The 15,558-nt window shown below is 48.8% G+C and overlaps 1 protein-coding gene and 1 long non-coding RNA gene across 2 annotated transcripts in view; one reads left to right on the forward strand and one right to left on the reverse strand.

Annotated features, from left to right (window-relative positions):
* The first annotated feature begins 574 nt into the window (after positions 1-574).
* Positions 575-13,067, forward strand: LOC122461409. Its single transcript, XR_006283276.1, has 3 exons — positions 575-735; positions 6,395-6,401; positions 13,057-13,067. It is a non-coding gene; the product is annotated as an uncharacterized LOC122461409 (long non-coding RNA).
* Positions 8,337-15,558, reverse strand: part of LOC102935597 (cytochrome P450 4B1) — a 30,581-nt gene continuing 23,359 nt past the window's right edge. Inside the window, exons 10-12 of the mRNA XM_037905996.2 lie at positions 15,347-15,411; positions 11,508-11,590; positions 8,337-9,020 (exon numbers count right to left, since the gene is read on the reverse strand). Coding sequence (XP_037761924.1) covers positions 8,852-9,020; positions 11,508-11,590; positions 15,347-15,411 — 317 coding nt within the window. The 3' untranslated portion in view covers positions 8,337-8,851. The remainder of the gene's footprint in view (positions 9,021-11,507; positions 11,591-15,346; positions 15,412-15,558) is intronic.

Consider the following 15,558-nt stretch of genomic DNA (forward strand, 5'->3'; position numbering starts at 1 on the left):
TCCTACCCACCGTCCTTGGGCTCTCATTGCTGTAGCCATCCAGAAGAGCAGCATAGTCCCCAGTGTCCCCCTCCACAGCCAGAAGGATAAAGAGAAGAGCCCAGTGCCCCTCTGTGACCTGGGGTATCCCTCACTGGAAATGCCACAGTCAGGGCAGGCTGCAAAAGAGAGACCAGATACTTCCAAGACCGGTGGGTAACACTGAAGTTAAACTCCCCAACCAGTCATAAACTGTGCTTCTGATCCCCCACTCTGGTTATCAAGAAGCAAACAAAGAAATCACACAGCCCCTTTTATTGCTTTCCAGTTCTCTGCCTCCTAATCAGGACCTAGGTCCAGTATAGTGAGAAGTTATTTAAAAATCTCTGCTCACACATGCAAAATATTCCTCTGACCCCCAAAGGGTCAGCCACGTTACCAGATCAGTATAGGTTTGGATCTTACCCAAAATCCCACTCTGCCAGCCAATCCTTTAGTGTCTAAAACTAAAGGTTTATTATAAAGAAAAAAGACAGAAGAAGAAGAGAGTTGTTAAATGGTAAACTGTAACATACAAACAAAGACTTTAAAGTCCATATATCAGGTTCCTAGCAGTATTGGTGAGTTTGCTGGCTTGAAAGTCCCTCTGGAACACATCCACAACTTGGATGGGTCATTCAGTCCTTTGTTCAGAGCTTTGTTTGTAGAAAGGTTACTCCAGAGGTAACAAGCAGGAATGAAGACGAGAAGCAGAAGGTCAGCTGCCTTTTCTAGTCTTTTGCCAGGCAGCTTGATTTCCTTTGTTCCAAACACAAGCTGCCCAGCACATGGCCTGGAAGCCTTAGAGTTCTCTCCATAGGCATGTCCTGGCATGCCTTGCTGAGTCATAAGGTATATCCCTGACCCTTTCAATGGGTTCATTGTACAAGTGATGAGCCATCAAGCAGTCTAGGCAGCTCTGATGCCAAACTGTCTGGGGGTGTCACTCAGAAGCATGGCACAAGTTTGAAACACAGACATACATATCTATAACACATAATGCAAAGGTGACACAAACATATAAACAAGATCATCATACTGGGAAAATTATAACATTTCTGCAGATACCTTACATGGCGTACCTGACACAACTCATTGCAATTTTACAATACTGGTGTCCATAATATCCTAAAGTGTCCTCCAAATTCCATACAGCGTCGCACCCTCCCTGCCCCAGAAGCAGGAAGATGGGGTGAGGGACGAAGGAGCCTTTGCTTCTGGGTGAGCCCCCGCACCCTGGGAAGGAGAATGTGCAGCCAAGATGTCGATGGGCACCATAGGTATGGTAGTTGGGGGTAGCGTGGGCAGTGTTGGGGAACTGAAGGGACATCACATATGGAGTATTGTCGGCCAACTGGCTTTTGGGGAGGCGCAGTCCAGTGCACCACGGTGCACACAATGAACCATGGCCCAGCACCACTCTGGACCCTTCCCAGCCTTCCACGTGTGGGGGGGGGCATGAAAAGGAGTGTGGCCAGGAGTACACTTGTGCCCTGCTGATCCCCAGCTGCCAGAACAGCCCCTCGAGCCACATTGCACCCAGTACAACTTTACATTTCTCTTGGTAGCCAGTCCAGAGCCCGGCAGCCTGATTCAGTGTGCTGGTCATACACTACGTTACCACAGCCAGTTACCACCGGGGCCTTTATACTCGTATTTGTACCCTTTCCCCTTCGCTGTTTCAGAGCATCTTTTACGTTGTGAGTTCTTCGGGTCAGGGACCATGCCTGGCACACTGTGGTCATACCCAGCTCTAACTAATACCAGGGGTTGATTTCACCGGGGCTCTCTACTGTTGTTTTAATTACTAAAGCTGCTTTGTTTTCCCCCAGCATTCATGAAAGTACGTTGTATGTATCTTGCACTGTCTGAATCTGAGAGCCTGATCCAGCCCCTCAAGTCAATCGGAGTCCTTCTAACTGCTGCGAGTAAGCATTACAGTAAAAGCTGTGTTATCCGGCACTTAAAGCCTTAGAAACCGGCATGTCTGATATCTCCCAATACAAATCTTCAATAGGGTTGACAGGTGTCCGGTTGACGTAGGGCCGGCAGGCTCCCTACCTGGTTCTATGTGGCTCCCTGGAAGTGGCAACATGTCCCTGATGCTCCTAGGTGGAGGAACAGCCATGGGGGCTCCGTGCACTGTCCCCACCCTGCCCTGAACACTGACTCCGCAGCTCCCATTGGCCCGGAACCACGGCCAATGGGAGCTGCGGGGGCAGCGCCTGTGGGTGGAGGCAGTGCGCAGAACTGCCTGGCCACGCCTCTGCCTAGGAGCAGCAGGAACATGTTGCCACTTCTGGGGACCCACACAAAGCCAGGTAGGGAGCCTGCTGGCCCTGTGCCAACCAGACAACTGGCAACCCTATTGAAGATTTGCAGGGACATGTCACCACTTGCGGGGAGCTGCCTGAGGTGAGGGATACCTGTAGGAGCATGGGAAAGACAGAATGCTTGTCACATGGAGTGCTAATTAATCTCTACTTCTGGAGGAGGCAACAGATCTCTCAGATCATGAAATAGTGATTGCAGCAGAAACCTTTCCAAGTGAGGCTGGAAGACAGTGTCATGAAATAGCTCAGTAAAAGAAAGGATTTTCACAGAAGAGTTGTGTTCTGCAGATCAGTTTTAGGTTCAAGTTTGTTCTTTTCCCTGTTTTAGAAGTCCGTGTAAAGCCCTTTATCCTAGAGGCCAAGGGCTTTTCAGGATTGAATAAATAAATAAATTGGACATATAAATGGGTAACGAGAGTATCTAGAGTTCTGTTAGGGTAGAAAGAAGAGTTTGGGCATGTATATAAACCCTGGTGCTTCTGGGCATAACTAAGGGGGTCAGAATTTTTCCAGGAAGCAGATTATCCCATAACTGCCACTGCAGGGCTTCATGCACCTTCCTCCGACACAGCTGGCCACGGGTTGAGAGAGGATACTGGAGTAATGGTCTGATTCAGCCTGGCAGTTCTATGCATCCGATGAAGTGAGCTGTAGCTCACGAAAGCTCATGCTCAAATAAACTGGTTAGTCTCTAAGGTGCCACAAGTACTCCTTTTCTTTTTACGAATACAGACTAACACGGCTGTTACTCTGAAACATAGAATCATAGAATATTAGGGTTGGAAGAGATCTCTGTTCCTATGTTGCCATGTGTCACAGGGTCACTGGCCCGTTTTAGGAGGGAGCAGGGGCCAGTGCACCTGTAACTGATTACCTGCAGCCAAATGGGTTTAAGGGAAGACACCTGGGCCTTAAAAAGGAGAAGATGGCAGATGGGATGACTGGCTGCCCACTGACCTCTCTCCAGTCATGGAGCTAAGAGTGTTGCTAGAGAAAATTGTGGTATAGTGCAGGAGGCTCTGAGTAACCAGAAGAGCAGCAGAGGGGGTTTACCTGCTGACCTCTCTGAGGCAGAGCTGAGGAAGGCTGAGCTCTAACTGGGAAGCGCTGGGCCTGGCTGCTTTGGTGGAGCAGACTGGAACGGAAGAAATGCAGGACTAGCTGAAGACACCAGAGCTGAGTATGAGGATTTTGTGTCGGCGGGATGGACTTTAGTTTGGAACACTGATGATTGTGTAACCCTTCTGCCAATCAGAGTTGGCAGCAACAAGGGCCGGGTTCAATATCTAGGGGATCCATTCCAATAACAAAATGCAAACCGGCTCGAGCCCCCACCCAGTGACCTGGGACAAATATATACCACCCCCGCTGGGCGCCTCCAAGAGGCAATACTTCCCCTCTCGCAAGCACATAGTCTGAGTGTAGCAAAAAGCCTTTTAATAACAGAGAGAAACAATGTGGCATTATGTTGGGGAAACACCACCAACAGGATTCATAACACAACCCATGAGCAAAAAAAACCCACCCCAAGCAAATTGGGGCATGCCCCTTTCCCTCGGGTTCTTTTATTAAGCGGGCCACGAGAGAGCCTGTCTGGAGTTTTATTAAGGAGCCCTCAGCGAAGGGGAAACTGAGACAGGCCACTGCAGAGCCACTCTGAGGACACGACGGGGGGCTTGGGAGGTGATGCACCTTGTTACATCATGTTTCGTGGAAAGGCTTCTTAAGAGACGAGGCCTTTACAAGGAATCATTTGAAACAGACAATGGATTTGACCAGTGCTGCCTTATCTCAGTTTGTGAGTTGCCTGTGACCTCACTTTTTTCACTGTTGGTTATCTGCTGTTTGGTTTGAATATCTGTTGTTTCGGATTTCTTCATCCAGTAAGTACACTGTTTGTTCTGCAACTCATTCGAGCGGGGATTTGCAATCAAATGGACAATGCACAATTCTCCTTTGGCAAATATAGGTGGTAAAAATTATCCTGTGCGGAAATGTGACAACACCTTTGCGTTCAACTGTTTGCTCCTTTCTAGATGTAATTGAGGTTATGGAGAGGAAGTGACTAACAAGAGCACAAAGAAGCAAGAGAGTGTTCTAGGCATAAGCAGCAGCCTGGAACAAGGGCGGAGGATTGGGAGCAGGGTGCACAGGGAGCGGTAAGGAAATCCGTTGTGTTGGCTCGAAGGGAGTGGGAAAAAAGCAGAGCACAGGTTTATACAGGAGCAGAGCCATTTTAGAGGTAGAAGGTTGAATTGGACTTGCAGGATGAAATGTCACTTATGTTCCCTGCATAGTACAGAGGTCCCCAAACTGTGGGGCACGTTCCCCTAGAGGGGAATGTCTGAGGGTGGGGGGGCCTGGGCCAGCCCCCATGGGTGGGCGGGGAGGGAGTGCCACCCAGGCCCTCCCTGGCCCTGGCCCCAGCCCCAGCCTCGGCGTGACTCCGCCTCGGCAGTTTCAGGACAGATCAAAAACTTATTCATGGGATGGAACATGACACTGGGTAGAGCCTTCCTGAGTAGACTTTCACTGAATGATCTAGTCATTGTTTTACTCCGAACCTGGTGGGGCAGTGAAATGAACGCACATTTGATGCAGTAAGCTGAGCAAAATACAGGTGTGGATCTGGATTTCTGAACCCCTAAATTCATGAGGGCTTTTGCCCAGGGTGTTAGGTTGTCCAAGCAGAGAGAGCGGCATCAGCTGCACAAGTCATTAATGGATTTGGATTCTGGGATGTTCCAGTGCAGACCTGTCTCTAATAAGCTTGATTCCATTGTCTTTTAGTGTTTGAATGAAGCCATAATTAAGAGCAATGCCAGATCTGATCCCCTCCCCTTCAATCTCTTGAATTTGGGAGATGTTCTCCTGAAGCGCTGCAACTTGTAGCAAATGTCCTTTGTCTGTTCATGGGCTTGAATTAGAACACCAGACCTGAATGCCTCTTATCCTTGGGGCAGTTCGTATTTTGATCCACGTCTATGGCTCAGGCCCATCTTTGGATATTTAGTCCTGACGGTCCTATTTTGAGAGAGGGACACCCTACAGTAGGTGGAAGAACACTACTGTGAGAGCTTCTTATGCAAGGTGCATGCAACACAGATGCTTGTGCAACACAGATGCTTGCACAACAAAGACTTCTGTGTTACTACTCAGCAGTTCCAGGCACTGTCCTGGCTTCGCGTGTAATTTTATTGGCACAGTTACAGCCTGTAAATCAGAACAGTTGGAAACGAGCCACAATCCCTGAGAACACCGTGTCCTACAATCAGATGCCATAGTTACAGGGGGAAAAAATGATGTAGTCCACTTTAAAGGGCATTTCACTCGCTAAAGCAACAGATCACAATCAAGATTGGAAGTGTACTCCTGAAGCTGCTAAAACTTGCCTGGGAAAGAAAAAAATTCCTCCCGATAAAAACACATTGCACTGAAGAGGTTGATATTCCTCAGTGTTAATCTGGGGAAAATGCATTGCAAAGTACAAAATACATGCCGCTGTGAGGGGGGATGAGTGGGTAAGGGTAACAGGGAGGGCTGCCCCGTTAAGGGCTGGGAGTGGTGGGGAAGGGTCAGCCTGTTCTGGGGAGGGTCCTCGCAGGTTCTGGGAGTCATCAGACCCACTTGAGTGGAGGCAGGTGACTGAGTCTAATGATTACCAGCAAGGGAATAGAGAGAAGCGTCCCAGCTCTGTTAAAGGAGCCTGGGGCCCGGGAGTGGGCTATGAAAATGCCCTCCTCAAACAAAAGACCAAATTATAGACCTTGAAGTAGTGAGCTGCAAGGGGCGGGAAGCCCTGGGGAAATCCCTGGGCAGAGGGAAGACCCTGGTTACTAGAAAGCCAGAGGGGACCTGCACTCTACCCTGGGGAGCAGGGGAATTGCTTTATGTTGTCACACCCATGTTTTCTTTTTTTGCATTTGGGCAGCAAATGCTGGGTTCTGAACTCTGGTTACTCATTTGGTGTCTGGACTGTTTGTGATATTGCTGGGCATGATCTGGGGCTCTTTACTTTCAAATTAACTTATCGTATCAAACAGCAAAAGAGTTAAAAGGAGCGAACTACACTTTGGACAACGGAGAAAACGCCGGCTGTATAGTGCTAAATACAGACTGACTTAACTAGTGCTTGCAAACTGGGACCAATCAAGGTTCAACATCCATGTGGGAGTTTTAAAAGCTCTCAGTATTTGCCTCATTCTGTCCCCATTGACATGAATGATCAAACTCCAGTGAGAGCTGAGTTAGCCCAGTGCTGAGTGTATTTGAAAAGCCTACCCCACCCTGCAGGAAACCTGAAGAGCCTGTTTTAAATGAGGCCTAAGGAGAGGTATGGGCACCAAGGGGATTTTTTGTTTCCCCACAACTCTGCATCAGTTACACTGGTGGATTGACGAAGATGACACAAGGTGGGTTCTAGCCATGGCTGAGTCCTCGTACCCGAGGGATAGGTGCGCTTACAATCCACAGACTACTGGGGGAGTCCCAAAATCACACTTGAAATTGGTGAGCTCTCCTGCCTTTGTTGTGGTGGGCCTTCAACTACGAAACACGATAGCCTTGACAATCATCCTCATTCATCTCTTCCCATTTTAGAGCCTGATCCAATTTTCACTGAAGTCAGTGGAAAAGTTCCCACTGAGGTCAATGGGAATTAGATCCAGCCTTTAAGAAACACTGAAACCTTCCCCCCACCCCACCAAATGTGTTTAAGGATAGCACCTGTCAGTTCCATCTTCATTATCGCCTGCCACTTCGCTTTTTGTGTATTGTCCCCTCCCACACTCTGTTTGCTTTACCGCTTTGAATTTTATGATGGTGGTTTGCTTTTTTAAATTTAATTACGTTTTCAGGCATTTGAATCAGTTTTTGTCCTGTTGAATGTCCTAGTGAGATGACAGGAGACTCCTTGGCTGAAATGTGGGAGGCACATCATAAGTGCATAGAGAAGTAAGAGGCAGGATCAATTCATCTGAGGATCTCTTGCACCGTGTCCCATGTGTTGTACAGAATGGGGCTTGAGGACAGTGATGAGGCAGGAGATTTAGAACAAATACAAGGAAATATATATATATATATTTTTTGTTCAGTAGCTGGGTAACTTTGACTCCTGATAACATTCATGGCTATGCAAACAAAAGTCTTCCAATGACTTCAGGGCGCGTTAGACTGGATCTGGCCATAATTACAAGGGTAATCATAAAACTTCCTGCTTCAGGGTATGAACTGGCTATCTGCGATGCTCAGGAAGGAATCTGCACCCTCAGAAACCGAACTGCCCTGACGAGAATTATAAGTTGTGGGGGGTGTTCATATTCCTCTGAAGTGTCAGATAGACAACTGCCGGAGACAGGGTATGATGGAAAGATAGTGTGATCTTTTATGAGAGAAGGCAAAACGCCATGTGAGATGTTCCAATGGGCTTAGCTGGTACAGCAGCCTGGTGACTTCTTACTTTCACAGGCATTGTAAGTCGTATTTATAGACATGCCAATATTACTCAGCTAGGGGCACGGGTGTTCTGCAAGGGGGGTTCATGGGATTTGACACCCAGCATTGCAATCATTTCTCTTGCACAGTGGGCCAGATTCTTAGACCCGGTAAATCACCATAGCTCTGTTGAAGTCAATGGCGCTATACCAATTTACATTAGCTGAGGATCTGGTCTTATTCCTTCCGGTCCATGCTTTTTCCTTCCCCATTGCTAAGGTGTTTTCTGGGGTACTCCTGTTTGATCGGTTTAGCTATAAATGTCACTAATAACTCCATACAGCTGTTGTTATGTTAATAACTAGTTATTTATTAACACAGAAGACAGACACTGTCCCAAGCAGCTTTCCAGTCTTAATCAGATGCAGATAATGCAGTTTGCCCAGAGATCGACAGTCCAAACTTTAAGTTTTTTAATAAGCATTGATTAAAGCTCAGTAATACTTGGCCTATTCTTGCAAGTGCAACATAAGGAGGGTTTTGAATGAGGACGGAGGGGTTCATATGCAGGCATTGTGGAAGGTATGGACAGTGGAAGAAGGACCCAAAAAGGTAACTAGGAGGGAAATTTAGGCTAGATGGATAGTAGGGAGCAGTCAGAGTTGCAAGAAAGAAGCTAGAACTTTGGGGCCTGATCCAATGCCCATTGCAGTCAAGGGAAAGGCTTCACTGGGTGCTGGACTGGACCCCTGTGCGAAAGACGAGAGGGAGCCAGTGAAGAGATGTGAAGAGGCAAGGTCAGAGCAGGGGCAGATGTTCCAAGGGGATCACTTGCTAGACAAAATCCTACTGTGCAATAAGATCCATGCCTTTTATTGAACCAACTACCTGTGACACATCGGTTCAGGCCAATTTGGGCACTTTGGCTGATGGTGGCAGAAGAAGGGGGATGAAGATCTTTGGGCCCAAAAGTTTGTCTATTCTAACTAACTCCTTGATCTGATTCACATGGTACCATGTTATCTACTTGGTCCCTTTCCCGCACTTAGCACCGTGCAATATCGGCATCAGAGGACTTTCTTCAAGTGCAGGTGAATCCCGTTCTTGGAGCGTAAGATGAGCTGAGGTATTTTGATGGGGGGGTTGGCCAGATCCGGTGAGAGTTCGAAGCGGAGCAGAGTCAGGGCGAGAGCCACTTTCAGCTCATTCATGGCGAACTGCTGCCCGATGCAGTTCCTGAGAAAAGAGACCCAAAGGAAATTCAGAGAAGCTGGGCCTGTATCAGCAAAAAGCATGAACCTCTCTCCATAGCTCACCCTCTCTTTTATATCTCTTTCGCCCAAGAACAGCCATTACTTATGGTTTTCTTTAGTTCTCTTACTCTGCCAGACAGACACAGTTGTAGTACAGATGGCCATTCAGCAGTTCCAGTAGCTGAGACTCACATACTATCTGCCTGATGTATCCAGCCTATTCTCAGACTTAACCAACCACTCGTCTTTCACACATGTTCCACTAAAACCCTCCATAAAGTTCCAGAGTGTCCCGTAAGACTCTTGCCCATCTGTCCCGTTTCTGGTCTCTGTGTGCAGCCCCTCAGGGGACAGGCGTCTTGCCTTTTCCCTGCCTTATGGTGAAATCTTGCAGTGTTTCCCCCACTAGATCAGGACTAAGGTACGCTCCCCCATGTATCAATGATTTATGACCTTGAAGGCTTGACTGGGTTTCAGGCACCTGTTTCCTCGCTTGGGTACCTGTAGCCAATGCTAGTAACCAACGGTCTCCTTCAAACACAGTGTTCATATTTATGTTTGTATTAGCCAAGATGGGCAGGGATGGTGTCCCTAGCCTCTGTTTGCCAGAAGCTGGGAACGGGTGACAGGGGATGGATCACTTGATGATTACCTGTTCTGTTCATTCCCTCTGGGGCAACAGCATTGCCCACTGTCAGAAGACAGGATACTGGGCTAGATGGACCTTTGGTTTGACCCAGTATGGCTGTTCTTATGTTGCCCCTTCTTGATGCAATCAAAGTTTGGGGCCTTGGGAATGTTCCAGTTGGAAGCAGAAATTAATGGAGTCTAGTATCTATCTTGTTTATTTACAAGGAATGTACAAAGTCCATGTCTCTGAACACAGAAAGAACCAAAAATCTTTCTCACTAGCTTTTTCCAGGGTCATAGTGTGCTTACAGGCTCCTGCTTGGCTTTCTTGTCTCTCTCCCTCTCCCTTTCTGTTCTCAGTTTCTGTATGACCTCTCTCTTCCCACATCTAGTCTCCTGTCGACAGTAATATTTTGATCTCATTTCGGTTGTTAGTGCTGTGTGATGATGGTGGCCTGTGATGTAGTGAAGGTCAAAATAGAAGATCTGGTGGCCCCTTCTAGCCTTAAACTCTATGGGCATGGCTACATTTGCAGATGTAGAGCGCTTTGAGTTAAACCAGCCTTCGTAGAGCGCAGTAGGGAAAGCGCTGCAGCGTGTCCACACTGACAGCTACAAGCGCACTGGCGTGGCCACATTTGCAGCCCTTGTAGTGGCATTGGGAGTGGTGCATTGTGGGCAGCTATTCCAGCACACAAGTGACTGCAATGTGCTTTTCAAATGGGCGGGGGGGGGGGGTGGGGCGGTGGAGTGTGACAGGGGGTGTGTTGTGTGTATGTGGGGGGAGAGAGAGTGGGTTTTTGGGGGGCTGAGAGCATGTCAGCATGCTATCTTGTAAGTTCAGATAGCAGCAGACACCCCCCTACCCCCCCACCTCTCTCTCTCTCACACAGCATTCCACACTAATGGTTGCTTTGTCTCGGAGCAGAGAAGCAGCCGGCTGTCAGAAACGGAGCTTTCAAAGGGCATATCCGCATTCCTGCAGCGATTCAAAAACAAAGACAAGAGTGGCCACTTGACTTAAGGGAATAATGGGCTGTTTCTGGAGGCTGATCAGAGTGCAGTCATGCAACACCTCGTTCACACTGACGCCCGGGCGTTGTAGCCAAGTCGCAACAAGCGTTATTCCTCTTGCCAAGGTGGAGTACCAGCAGCGCTGTAGCCGCGGAGTCAGAGCACTCTACGTGCCTTGCCAGTGTGGACGGGGAGTGAGCTAGTGCACCCAGGGCTCCTTTATTGCACTGTAACTCGCAAGTGTAGCCAAGCCCTATGACTCTAAAAGCCCTAGGACCGTGAGAGGTTAAGAAGGAGAGTAAGGGAGGGGATGAGAGTGGGCACGAGAGAGATCAGGAGATGGGATGGGGTCACTTGGGCAAGTGGAGGTATCAGAGGAGAAGAGCAGATGAGAATTTCTTTGTCTGAGATGGGGTAGACTCCTTGCATGATCCCAGCCAAGTCATTTAATCTCTTTGTGCCTCAGTTCCCAGTATCTAAAATAAGGATAATGCTACTTTCCTATTTTGTGTATTTAGATTATAAGCTCTTTGGGTGACGGTACATGACTGCCTAGCACGGTGGGACAGGATCTTAGCTGGGGCCTCTGGGTGCTACCGGAATATAGATAAAAACTGATGTCAACTTGATAGAAAATATTAAGATTGTCAGTCTTTGGGGCAGGGCTCATCTGTTCCTTTGTGCTTGCACAATGGGGCCCAACCTTAGTTCTTGGCTGGGGTCTCTAAGTGCTTCTGCAATACAAATAGAAACATCTGCTAAATCACATTTAACAATGGTGGGTTCTTTTCTTCCCTTTGCCTTTTTAAATTAAAATATACTTCACCTTGACCCAGCAGCAAAAGGCAGGAAGGCATGAGAATGTCTGTCAGAGATGTTCTCTGGAGAAAATCTCCACGGATCAAACACCTGGAATGAAAGAGTTCATTTAAAAAACAAACAACAATGATCATTTCAGTTTCAAAACTACTGGCCAATTCTTTCAGAAGCGACTAGTGGCCTTGGTGTCTGTGTTCTCGATGCCCAATTTGAGACTCCTTTATAGGATAAAGCTGGACAAATGCAGACAAGAAACAAGGCACAACTTATCTTTCACAGTGAGGGTGCTTATCTATAGGGGTGGATTATGATTTTGTGGGGCCCTGGGTCAGAGCAAGTGGGGGCCCCTCCCAACCCCTTCCACCTGCAGTCCCCCCTACACTGCTGCTGGGGAGCGGGGTTGGGGCATGGGGGCCTTGCCCACTCCTCAGGAGGGCCAGGCAGGCTAAGCAGGACAAACCCTCGTACCTTGACCCCGCTCCCCGGCTGGAGCGCCAGACAGACGCAGTGGGTTGGAGTGCGGGGGGCACTCATTTTTCCAGGAGCCTCCAATTGGCCAGGGCCTCTGGGCACAGGCCCCGTTGGCCCAGTGGCTAATCCGCCACTGCTTATCCATGGAACCACAGAACAAGGGACACAGTGGATTCTCCATCACTTGAAGTCTTTACATAGGTATCCAATCTTGATTTAAACAGCTTTTTCTAGCTCCGATAAAAATGGAGGGCTTGATATTGGAATGACTAGGTCCTGGTGTGCAGGCGATCAGACTAGATGATCTAATGGTCCCTTCTGGCCTTAGAATCTGTGTCTCTCTTCCCCACTTCAATCCCAGGAAGGGTCAAGTACCTGCCCTCTGAAAGTCAGGTCCCTTTAACGGAAGTGTCCTAATTAAACTTGCTGATGACCCAAATTGGGAGCCATCAACAATACAGGTAGAACTGGAGAACTGAAGTAATAGAAATGGGATGAAATTTAATAGTATAAAGTGCAAGGTTATGCACTTAGACCAACAAGTATTTCTGCTATCCATCAGTTGGAAACAGAGGGAGAAAGACCAGGCTGCCTTAGTCAATCATAGTAAGACTATAAAAAGAAAAGGAGGACTTGTGGCACCTTAGAGACTAACAAATTTATTTGAGCATAAGCTTTCGTGAGCTACAGCTCACTTCATCAGTGGAATGCACGAAAGCTTATGCTCAAATAAATTGGTTAGTCTCTCAGGTGCCACAAGTCCTCCTTTTCTTTTGGCGGATACAGACTAACACGGCTGCTGCTCTGAAACCTGTCAGTAAGACTATAAAGCCACCACTGATGTGACTCTGGGGAAAAAAGGTAAAGGCAGTCCTAGGATGTATCAGGCAAGGTCTTTCCAGTAGAGAGAGAGAAGTATTAATGCCAGGAGTAGGCACTGGTAAAACCTCATCTGGAATAGTGGACAGCTCGGGTCGTGCATGTTTGAGAAAGATGAATTCAGATTGGAACAGGTGGAGAGAAGGGTTGCTAGGGTGATCGGGGGAATGGAGGGCCTGTTTAACCAGGGGAGATTAAAAGCCTAGCAAAATGAAGACTGGGAAGGGGACCTGATTGTTCTCTAAATACATTGGATTAAAATGGGGGAGGAGGTAAATTAGAGCGGGAGAAAGAGCTATTGAAAATAAAGCACAATCTTGGCACAAGAACAATTGGGGATCTACTCCCACAAACAAATTCAGGCTGGAAATGAGAAGAAGGTGTCCAGACATCATAGGTCAGGGGTGGGCAAACTAACCGGCCCGGCCCGCGGGCTCCTCCTAACCAGCCCCTGAGCTCCGGCTGGGGAGGCTGCTCCGGCCCCTCCCCCGCTGCTCCCCCTCTCCCGCAGCCTCAGCGCGCCATGCGAGCAGCGCTCTGGGGCGGGGTGGGGGGCTGCACACGCCGACGGATCAGCGCGGCAGCATGCTGGCGGCGTGCTAAGGGGGCCTGGCCGGGCTGGGGCGGGGCAGGGGGGTTGGATAAGGGGCAGAGGATCTCGGGGGGCGGTCAGGGGACAGGGAACGGGGGCATTGGATAGGGTGTGGGAGTACGGATAGGGGTTGGGGCAGGAAGGGGACAGGGAGCAGGGGGTTGGATAGGGGGTGGGATCCTGGGGGGTGATTGGGGCAGGGGGGCTCTGGAGGGGGCTGTCGGGGGACAAGGAGCAGGGGGCTTAGATGGGGGTGGGGTCTTGGGCGGGTGGTTAGGGGCGGGGGGTCTCTGGAGGGGGTAGTCAGGGGACAAAACGCAGGGGGGCTTAGATCGGGAGTGGGGTCCTGGGGGGACAGTTAGGGTGGGGGGGTCTCCGGAGGGGGCGATCAGGGGACAAAGAGCCGGGGGGGGGTTGGATGGGTTGGGGGTTCTGAGAGGGGCAGTCAGGGGGCGGGAAGTGGGTGGGGGTTGGATAGGGGGCGGGGCCAGGCTGTTTGGGGAGGCACAGCCTTCCCTACCCAGCCCTCCACACAATTTTGAACCCCGACGTGGCCCTTGGGCCAAAAAGTTTGCCCACCCCTGTTTTAGGTTCTGGGACAGCCTCCCAACAGGAGCAGTGGGGCAGATGCCCTAATTTTCAGGCTGGAGCTTGATATGTTTATGGATGGGATTATATGACAGAGTTGCCTGCAAAGCAGGGGACTGGACTCTGTCCCAGGAGGTCCTTCCAGTCCTATGTTCTTTAGGTATCTCCAGTTGAGCACCCAAAAATCACTACTCACTTTTGAGGATCATGGCTATTATTTAGTTAGCCACCTGCCTCTAGTTGTCTCTGTTTTCATAAATTACAGCCCTTCGGTTGTATAATGGGGATTCTAGCATTGTAAAGCCACTCACCAGATGTAAGAATCAGGGAGAAAGTTTCCCTGTGGGCTTTTGCCTGTCTGAAAGCTCAACCCGATTTGCAGCTCAAAACAAGGTTGTGACACACACTGAGATGGATTATTATTTAATTAATCTGAGTAAGGACTTAATCTCTCAATTGGGCGTGGAGTGGCTCCAAAAATACTTAATAATCAACAATTTGCACAGCTATGGGACATTAACTGAGGATTGCAATGCAAACAATTAATTAAGCCTTCCAGTGCCCTTGTGAGGTACCAGTACAGATTGTTACCAAAGCCAATTTCTGTTTGGCTAAACTGACACCCACAGAAAGGTCAGGGCCCATATTTTGAAAAGTGGATGCTCACTCTGGGTGCCCCTTCTTCAAGGGGTAGGAAGGTTTAATTAATATGTCTAGACTCTCTGGGAGATCTTCAGATAAAAAGATGGTACAGATGTGCAAATAACTACTGTGTAAGTTCTTTAAGAGATCTACCCATCAGAAGAGGCTTCCTGAAATGCCTAATCAACACAGAGGAGGCAGGTGGACTTGTGAAATCCCTTTGCTGCTCTCCCCTAACTGTGTCTTTAATTGCTGACAAAGGTCTCTGACTCAAGGATGTCTCCAAGACCACGGAGTCAGACATTGTTCGAGCCAGGATTAAGCCGAGGCGACCGGACTCCATGGGTTGTGTGCCCACGCACATGGATTTTCTTGTGGACTTTTTTTTTTTTTTTTGGGGGGGGGGGGGGGGAGGGGGTTGTGGGGGGCAGGGCAGGACGTGTTTTTGTGAAATAGAAATAGCCCATCAATGCCATCCACCCATCTGGGGAGACAAAGCCAGGAAAGTCAGAACACAGTGTGTAGGAAACGTGTGCAGCCTACAATCTTCAATCACAGGGGCCTGTGTGCCAAGGTGTTTAGGTACTAAAGGTGCTGGCTCACCTACTAAAATACATACACTGAATGCACTGCTTGCAGCGGAAAGGGTCTCGTAACGACAAAAGAAAACATACCAGCGGATCTTTCCATATGCTGGGGTTTCTGTGAATGAGATAGATGCTTACTGCAGCCAAAGAGCCTGTAAAGCAACCAAAGGGGAGAAAATGTTTACTGATGCAGCAATTACAGGGGGAAATTCTATGGCCTGTATTACACAGGAAACCTGCTTAGGTGATCAGTGGTCTCTTCTGGCCTTAGTCTATGGATGAAATCCTGGCCCCACTGA

This window comes from Chelonia mydas, chromosome 8 (assembly GCF_015237465.2).
Source record: "Chelonia mydas isolate rCheMyd1 chromosome 8, rCheMyd1.pri.v2, whole genome shotgun sequence".
Classification (NCBI taxonomy): Eukaryota; Metazoa; Chordata; order Testudines; family Cheloniidae; genus Chelonia; species Chelonia mydas.